Genomic DNA, 9,422 nt, shown 5'->3' on the forward strand with positions numbered 1-9,422 from the left:
GAAGTTTTTTTACATGATTGGAAAAGTAACAAAATTTAAAAATTGTTCTTACAGAATTAATCGAAAGGTGCATTACTTTTGATCCACATGGGTCAAAGGGTCACACTGATCATGATACTCAGTATTGAGTTTCCGATAATACTCAGTACTCAAGAAAAGTATCGATATATCTACTCTGTACACGTATAGTTCCATCATGAACCAAAAATACAAGATCACGTAAGAACGCGACGCTGTATTTGTAACTGGTTTTGAGAAAAAAGTTTGCGAAAGCGGGTTCGTCAGCTGAGCGTTTGTTTACATCACAAGCACCACTATTTTACACTTTTATTCAAGTAAAGAAGAGTTAACTCAACATGACAACACATTTTAAAGCATTTTGTTGCATCAATTTACCTAAATTGTGGGTTTAAAGTGGCTGACAATAATTTTGGGCTAATTTTGGTTTCCGTTGTTTTCTTTGCTTTGTTTACTTTTCGCTCGTTTTCCAGTGAAACAAGATGGCTTAGAACCCGCTAAAAAATATCGACTTTTTTCACTCTCTTGTTCTTACGTGATCTTGTGTCTTTCGTTCATGGTATCGTTCCATGATCCAACTACACAAGATCTGACAAGATGAAGCAAAAGAAAAAAATAATTTTCTGGCTGACGTTTGTAATTTCGGCACCATGCAATTTTCTGTGAAAAGTAAACAAAGAATATGAAGACGAAGCATAAAGAAAAAATGCAGCAATATTGTGCACATGTTTGTGCTAACCAATTTATTATTTTTGTACGTGTTTTTGCATCCAATCACCTCGCACTTCATTTTAATTACATTTGCATAAAAAATCATTTAAAAATCACTGAAATAAACTACCGACAAAATACACATAAAGAAAGAAGCAAAACAGAAATAGCAAACTTCAAAATTACGAACGTCACACACCTTTTTCTCAATTGCTATTACAAATGGCTGCTTCTCAACCGGTCAGATCTGTTCTAATTGGTTCATGGTATCGTTCTATCACTACATACTAGTGTTGGAAAACTATCGATAGTGTATATACTCGATAGTTTTGTTAGTTATAGTGCAAAATATTCGATAGTATCGATACTATCGAAAGCTTGTTTTTACTTTGCAAAATTCAATGGCTTTTCTCGCCAAATATGTGAAAACACATTGTCAAGTGAAACTGTAAAAAGGGTTCTCGCTTGACTTAGATCAGAATAGATCTTCAGTCGCGTACATGTCCAGCTAAATGTCCGGTTTTCGCTCATAATATATTCGGAAAATATTGTATAAACAAAAGGTTCAAAACATAGAACTTGTGTAAAACAGAAAGAGATCGTGTATTTCAATAACACATTTTATAACAAAAACATGTTATATGTACATATATTTTATAGTCGAATTCTAACAGTGTGAACAAAATATACAACTATCGATAATGCTAAGAAAAATTGGATAGTGGCGACAAAATGAAACCATCGATACTATCGATAGCCCCATCGATAGTCTTCGATCACTACTATATACAATGATATTTGACATTTCGTGATACGGATTTTTGCTATTTGTAGGAATAGTTTCGTGTGTGATTTGTATGCGCAAATCTATAGTTTTAAAAAGTTTTCATTCTATAAAAGGTTTTACATATATTGAGAAATACTATGCCTGGTGGAAGTGCTAGAAAACAAAGTGGCGGAAATGATTCAGCACAGAAAAACAGCAGTAGTAGTTCGTTGCGAAATGAAAGCGTTTCGCCGGGGAGTAGCAGGGCGCGAAAGAGGTTTGTTTGGAGCTCTTAAAAGCGATAGGGTGTTCTGTTATGTGTTTCCTAAAATCCAATTGATTACTTTTACTTACAGAAAGCGATGTGAGGTCAGAAGATTCAGCGACAGTGATTTGGAGTCCGAATTGGAGGATTGCAATTTCGAAGATGCGATTGCTATTGAAAGGAAATTGCGCAAAGTGGCGAAAGATAACGACCTAAGTGATGAGGAGATGCGACAATTGTTGCAGGTGATCTTATTTTGAAATATATGCAGCTGGCCTGATTGTTGTAACGTTTATTCATAGAAATTTGTTAAAAATGAACATATTCTTGCACTGGTAACGCTCAAAGCAGAAGATGAAATAGCACGTGAACGACAGGCATCTGAGCAGCCAGCGATTATAATAACTGACACGCCGTCTGTGCCAAAATTGACGCGCGCAAAAGCTCGCGAGTTAAATAAAACTGCAGGTATTACTTTATCTACACTAACTGAGAACAAGGAGCCGGAGATTGCAGCTCTGATACAAGATGAACTGAATTCCGATGAAGACGATGAGGAGTATGTATTTCAAGAAGAGGATTTTATTGTAAGTACACATGTATTTGAAAGAAATAATCTTTGCCCGTAAAATGCCAATACTTTAGTCCGATGACGACCCCAATACCAATACCTCAGATCTGGATTCCAATCCACGTACACCACAGACACCTTTATCTCAAGCAGAGACTGATGATTCTCCGGTTAAATTTACAGCTGATGGCTGTTTCAAAATACCATTGGAAAAGCCTATAAGTACGAGGGAGGACGTGCGTATTGCGGCGCGCACACGATCGAAGTTATGCCTACAGCAGACTGCAATCGAAGATCTCGAGTCGGAATTTGTGCCACCCGATGTGGAACATATTGACTTACAGGAGGTGGATTTAACAGCGAACGATGAGGATTGGATGCAGTTTTTGAATGATTTTACTAAGCCTTTAAGTAACGACTCTTGCAATTATTTATTCTATAATAATCTAATTTTAACAAATTGCAGGCTCCAGTTTTATAACAGACGATGATGATCCTATCAATGATCCGGAATATGTAGCGGCAGATAAAATAACAGGTATTCTACCTAAAATTATCTTCGAGAGAACATACATATCAAACATTTATTTGCAGAGGATGCGGAAGAATTACGCGACATTAACATACCCAAAAAGGAGCTTACCGAGCTCGTTGCCGAACTATTCGAAGGCCTCTTTAATGAAGGTGTATCGTTGGAAAGTGTCGAATTAGAAACACCACAGAAGTTTTTGCAAAGTGACTTAGAACAGTCAACTATTACGGATGGCGCTAATCGTAGCATCTCCGCTGGCACAGCTGCCGCATCGTTTAGTGATCAGCCTGAATGCGAAGGCAATCCAGTGACGCGACAACTTAATTTTGACACTCCAGCACAACAGCAAGATTACAATCCAGTGCAACTTTCTCAACAGCAGCAGGGATTCGTGTCCGATGTGCCTCCCTTAGTTCCTATTAGCAATGTAGCGAATGTGACTCAAAACAATTACTCATTTCATCCGGATATCATGTCCACTCCTGCACCGACAACTGGGCAGCGTGTGGGCAATACCGCAACGCAGGTACAAGTACCAGTGGCATACACAGATAATTCCGAAAATGATGCGAGCCAAGTTGTCACACTGCCCACGACGTCGTTAAGTGCAGAGCCTGAATGGATAGCAGTTAAAATTCCAGGTCCAACAAATTCGTATCAATTAGCACGTGTTGTAGAATCAGCGAACGCACTTGAGCCGCCGCCACTAGTAAGAATTCAGCCGCAAAAGACAACAGAGCAACACAAACCAAAGCGTCCTCCTTTACCCCCTCCAGAGGATACACGATACAGTATGCCTTACGATACCAACTTTACATGGGAGTATATTTCTATAAGAAAGCATGTTTATACTGAGTATATATCAAAATTTGAAAATCTTCGTAATATACCACCACCGCCGCAAATAGAGGAGGCACCAAGTAATGCAATTGGCTTCACAAAACAGCAACATGATATACTACAGCAACAGTTGCGCATGCATGTACAAATGCTAACGCAAACATTTATCCAAAGCTACTCGCATCCGATTTATTGGAAGCTTGCTCTGAAAGCGAAAGACATGTTGACAGAGTTAGAAGAGAGGTCGAAGGATGATGCATCCTTTCGTGCTTGGAATCTAAAAATAGCAACGAAGCTTGTAAGACAATGGGAAGAAGATTTGAATAAAGATACGTACGAGAATAAAGAGATGATGAAGTAAGTAACATATTGATAACGACAAAGTGATATTAATGGTTACTTCTCTTTACAGATTTATACACAGCGAAATTGAGTTGACGTAAGTGCTTTCAAGTTTCCTACCATTTCCATGTTCTCAATTCCGGCTTATCATTCCAGCAAGAATAATTGTCGTCAGATTGCCCGTTTTCCGCCTCGAATTATGGACCTAATACTAAATAGCAAGGTATTCATGTATCCGGAATACTTACCTCGGATACCTTTCACTTCCAGAATCGCGAGGTACCCCATTTTTTCTCCCGCTGAATCGCAGCTTATTGCTATGGGTTTGGAAAGGCATATACAACGTATTCACGAGACAGGTGAACGCATATCGAAGAAAACCACTGAGCTAAAGATTGCTGTACTGCGACTTGCAAAGGACACCGTGTACGGTAAATCAGCGAGACAAATATGGGCTCGTGTGAAAGCTTTAAGGAATACAGATTATTATAATCCCGTAAAGGTGAGTGGCTTAAAGACAAATTATTGCTTAGGACTTTTAATATTTTCTTTTATATATTTTTATCTAGTACTACTTTGATAATAAGCGCGCTCCGCCAGTTGAACAGAAGTTAATTACGTTTCAAGACAACAAAGTATTAGCGCCCAAAGACCGTTACCAAGAGTTACCGCTGGCCTGGCAAACGCGTATAGACGAAGTGAGTAGACATTTATCTATTTTTATTTGCAAATTTATAATTGTGTGAATGTTAGCCCGTTGTGGGAATAGCTAAGAGTTTCAGATCCAGTTACCAAAAATAATTTGCACTAATTCTTTTTCAGTTTTTTATTTTTTGTTTAGTTTAGTTTGTAATTTTATCAACGCTGACTGCATCTACTGGAATTTTTTCATATAAAAGGATACGCTTTTATTATTGTTAAATCACATTCCGTGTCTACTGCCGACACGGTCTCTAGGAATCAATCGCAACTCTGATCCGTGTTTCAAAAAAACATTGCCTGCTGTCTGTTGTGGGCTGATGCCAATTCCGTCGTCTGTAATTATGGCACTTGTTGCCGCTGGCACTTTAAATTCTTCAGCAGCAAATTTCAGCACTGCTGTGAAGGGCGTACCTTCTGGTACACTAAGCACCTTAAATGGAAGCTTGGGGTCCGATGTTAGTGTAATTTTAAAGGTTACTTTTGAACTCATGGCTTATGTTGGTATTTGTACCGCCGTGCAGTTTCTAGTGGTTGAGATATGCAGTGGTGCGCACGTCTGCTTTCAGGTGTTGTGACGTGGTCAGTTTTAAGAACTTGTTTTCAAAGCTGCCAATATCCAATGTGTAAACCAGCTATTTTTATATCTGCTCGAATTTTCCAAGAAAAAATTGGCAAATTTCTGATTTATTATGATAAACGATGATAATATTTGGGAATTTTAGATAAATTTATCTATTTGCCAATTTGCACTTCGTCTATTTAGGAATTCCCACTTGACTATGCAATTGGCGAAGCATGCGATAATTTGATAATTTAAAATTAATGAAGTTATCGATTGTTTTCTTTCAACATATGTGGGACTACGAAATTGGAGGCATTTTTTTATTTTTATTATATTTATTTATTTTTAAATATTTTCTTTTCAATTTACTCAATTATTCCTTGTTAAATGTTATAATTAATGAACTATATAGGAATGCAGCAATTCGGTAAAATGCAAATTATTCACTGTATATCGGTAGTATTTTGTTTTCGGTGCCATTGATTATTGACTATCCTCGATTCATCACGATAGCAAAGTCAACTAGTGGCAAAAAACCTTCGATAGGACACCATCGATATTTGTCGATGAGTTTTGGGCAACTATCGATGGTGTCGATAGTCACTTTCTACGGATGGGGCAGCACTATCGATACTTCGCAATGGAGAATTTCAGTACAGTGTCATCGATAGTTAGCCACCACTAACGTCAACTTAAGTTTGGTCATGTTTATTTTTGATATTTGCGCAGTTAGTTGACATCTGGTAGATTTACACTATGTGAATTTTGCATTTTTGTTAAAAATCGTTTTACTTTACTGCAAATACTCATTTTATTTCATTATATACAGAAACGCAAGGCCAATAGAAAAAGGGGAACCAGAGCATCTGAAACAGCTGGCGCCTCGTACTTACAGTTTGTACGCGAGGCTTTAGGCGAAGAAATACAATTGCCGGATAGCGGTGATAGTGCTGCTACATCAGAAAACCGCGGAACTAACTTTTCCTGCTTTTCGAAAACGGGAAATAACATTACTAATACGACACGTTCTAAAAGATGTTTTGCAAATAGTGTGACGATAAATGTAAATTACCATTTTAGTGCCACTACACCAGCTAGCGAAATACAACGACCCATCAACACCACGACCGCAGTTGCACTGCCAAGCATTCCACCTTCCAACCGAGACTCGCCAAACGCCGCTGCTTTGGGATTCACGCCACTGCCGAAAACGCCTCCGTCAGCCAACGATAGTGTGGTATCGTTTAATTACGACTGGGGTACAAAAAGTTTGCAACCTATTGTTGAACCCAAGGCCACAACAACGCGCGCAACTACTTCAAATAAGCAAGGTCTTCCAAAGCAACGAGACCTAATAAAGACCACTCGAAAACGCCATAAATTAGGGCTCCTTGGCCACTTAGGCCGAAGTCGCTTAAAAACTTTACGCTATTTCGCCGTGCGGCGTGCGAGTTGCACTCTTGATCGGCAAAAGAGAAATAGGCGTCGACTGAAGAAACGCTGTCTAAGTCTTTTGAACGCATATCGGACTAATCTAGAACGAAATAAACTATGTTACAAACGTTCACCTGTTGTGTTAAAAGTATATAAATATATCAAAGCTTTGGAATTGTACACAAATTTGTTAGGCGAACTTAAAATGGCTTGTCGTAATTCTATCACAGTTACTGGATCTAATGCCAACGATGCATCGGTTACTAACGGCGTTGGTAACTCGTCACAAAATTCACCAACGGCGAAATTTTTTGTTCACAATTCGCAACAATATTATGGCAAACGATCACGCGCGCAACTTGCGCAGCAGCAAGCGCTCGAGGATGAGTCGAGTGTAAGCTCGCGTAGCAAAAAAGCAAGTCGTCAAGAGGAAAACTTTAAACATATGCTTTTGCCAGACAGTGCTGAGGATGCAAATCGAAAGGATGCCAGTGAGTATTTGATAAAATATATGTCAATAAAGTGCTTATATAATTTGTTTCCAGTTTATGCTTTTAACTTCTATGAAAAAGTGGAGGAGGCTTTCAAGGCCTCAAACCGTGCTGAAGACTGTAAAAGATTTAATCATATACTCAAAACATTTGATCCGCGTCGCGATAAGGTGTCTGATTTGTATTATGTGAGTAAACTAATTTTGACTCTAGAAAACTTTGCTAAAAATGTTTATATTCTCACTTAGAAATTAGAACGTCTTTTTCTACCCGACCATCCTGAGCTGGCTCAGGTGTTCCTCACATTTTTGTTACCCTCAGAGGCGGCGGAAATAGGAAAATTTTTCGAACATTTCATGATTAACAACATGACTACATTCATCAATAAATTGAATATTTATTTCAATAAGCAGCCTGCGCAAATACGGAAGATCTATAATTGTCTAGCGGAGCTGGCGGATGATCCAGAGGTTACTCTCAAAAAAGTAGAATCAAAAATTCTACCATTACTCAAGGGAAATCAATTTCTTACCGACTGGTTTTTGCAACAATTTTCCGAGGCGAAACCGCCCGAGAGGTAAAAATACTTAATTATTACATGTTTTTCAATACACCAATTACATACCTTATTTTTTAATAGAATATTCTCCACGCCGGAACAAGTTAACTTAAAGGAAGTAGAAATCAGACCGAATTTGTATGAGTCGCTAAATGATCCACACGATGCGGCAACGCCATGCTGTGAACTGCAACAGCAACAACAACAAAATCAAGCACACAATTGTCAACTCAGGGTAAGGGATTACACCAAATCGATCCAAAAATAAAGTGTCTGAAATAATTTACTATTTCACTCATAGTTCATCAATGGTCGCATTTTCTATGGCACCAAAATGACGCTGCCTGCAAAACTTTCCTTCATGGCTAGCAACCAACAGGCGGCTAACATCAATGAAATTGATGCGGAAGATTTGTTAGAGCAGTCAATACCTGAATGCGTCCATGCTATACGAGAACATGGTGATAAGCAACTGGCAGCTGCTGCGGACAAAGCTGCAGCAAATGCTGCCGCAGATTGTAGCAGTGATGACAACGAAAAGTCCGAGGAAGAAGATGTATCTAAAGGTAGACTTTGATTTTTAATAATAATGGTATAAAATTGTACTCTCCTCTTCACTTTGCAGCACTCGTCATAGATACCGCCAATGAAGACGATAGCAGCTCATCCATGGAAACCTGCGACGATACGGCTTTACGCGCGCACGCCATACGACTCAATCCATCTTATTATGGCAATACATGCTTTGCCGCCGTTACCAGCACACCAAACACCAGCAGCAATCATGCACCACATTATCCGCATGCCAGGAAATCGATGCTAAATTTCAACGACGATGGAAAGGTGGCATCACCACGTAAGCAATTAACACCAAGTGCTCCATGCGGAAATACAAACCCTAGTACTTCCACATCCACATCATGCCTCTCGTCTGGTAATATCACAGTCATCAGCGGCGTGTTATCCAACGCCACTCAAATTGTTACAGCTAACAATGCGAATGTTTTAGGCGACAGTAGTACCAATTCACAAACGAACTCATTACAACAGATACGCGATAGACGTAAATCACCCACTAAGAAGAGCAGATCGCCTGTGAGTACGCACCGCGGGCGTGCAAGTGGCGGCCAAATACAGCCAATGGTTGTGGTGTACGAACCAAATTCCGCAATTGCTTGCGCTAAGAAACTGCAATCATTGATTGCTGAGGATGATAATGACTGTGAAATTGATAATAAAGATCGCCTTTCAATTGTTGCATGCGCAAAGAAAGAAAGCGTACCAAGATTAGAGCCGGCCGACGAAGACGGCAGCCTAGTATCGCAGTCGCACCAACAGAGAGCGCCTTCTCCACACACACCACCACTGCTACCAGTAACCAAAGTAGAAATAATCGATAATTCAGATGATATGGAGTTTATATCTGAAAATGCCGAGGTTACGCATTCATTTTCGCACGCTTCTATCGATACATTAGCGCAACCACAGCATGAAGAAAATGCAGCACAGAAAAATATATTCACTGCTACGACGTCGATAATTACGCCAACGCCCAGCGTGGCGGAGCAACCTGCTGCAAGTGAAAGCTATACAGAGGACTGTAAGTTGGATGTTGTAGCCACATTGGCC

The 9,422-nt window shown here is 39.4% G+C and overlaps 2 protein-coding genes and 1 long non-coding RNA gene across 3 annotated transcripts; 1 reads left to right on the forward strand and 2 right to left on the reverse strand.

The window, feature by feature from the left end:
• Positions 1–1,529: 1,529 nt before the first annotated feature.
• LOC118742223 lies at positions 1,530–8,012 on the forward strand (the record flags this gene model as incomplete). The annotated part of the gene is given in 13 exon segments (XM_036474135.1): positions 1,530–1,772; positions 1,852–2,005; positions 2,063–2,347; positions 2,406–2,742; positions 2,798–2,869; positions 2,926–4,060; positions 4,116–4,142; positions 4,202–4,547; positions 4,615–4,743; positions 6,139–7,234; positions 7,289–7,422; positions 7,483–7,811; positions 7,875–8,012. Coding segments are annotated over 13 exon segments (4,301 nt in total), but the record flags the coding sequence as incomplete, so codon positions are not given.
• On the reverse strand, positions 3,890–4,521 carry LOC118742229. Its single transcript, XR_004993349.1, has 3 exons — positions 4,294–4,521; positions 4,041–4,250; positions 3,890–3,980 (listed from the first exon to the last, which is right to left on the reverse strand). It is a non-coding gene; the product is annotated as an uncharacterized LOC118742229 (long non-coding RNA).
• LOC118742228 (ubiquitin-fold modifier 1) lies at positions 4,857–5,553 on the reverse strand. Its single transcript, XM_036474140.1, has one exon. The coding sequence runs from the start codon at positions 5,235–5,237 to the stop codon at positions 4,968–4,970; it is 270 nt and encodes an 89-aa protein (XP_036330033.1). The 5' UTR covers positions 5,238–5,553; the 3' UTR covers positions 4,857–4,967.
• Positions 8,013–9,422: the final 1,410 nt, after the last annotated feature.

Source organism: Rhagoletis pomonella, unplaced genomic scaffold (assembly GCF_013731165.1).
Source record: "Rhagoletis pomonella isolate Grant_MI unplaced genomic scaffold, Rhpom_1.0 Rhpom_scaffold_00007, whole genome shotgun sequence".
NCBI lineage: Eukaryota > Metazoa > Arthropoda > Insecta > Diptera > Tephritidae > Rhagoletis > Rhagoletis pomonella.

What these genes read in the sequence shown, in the direction of transcription:
- LOC118742228 (XM_036474140.1), bottom strand. Translation starts at nt 5,237, where the DNA reads ATGAGTTCAAAAGTAACCTTTAAAATTACACTAACATCGGACCCCAAG.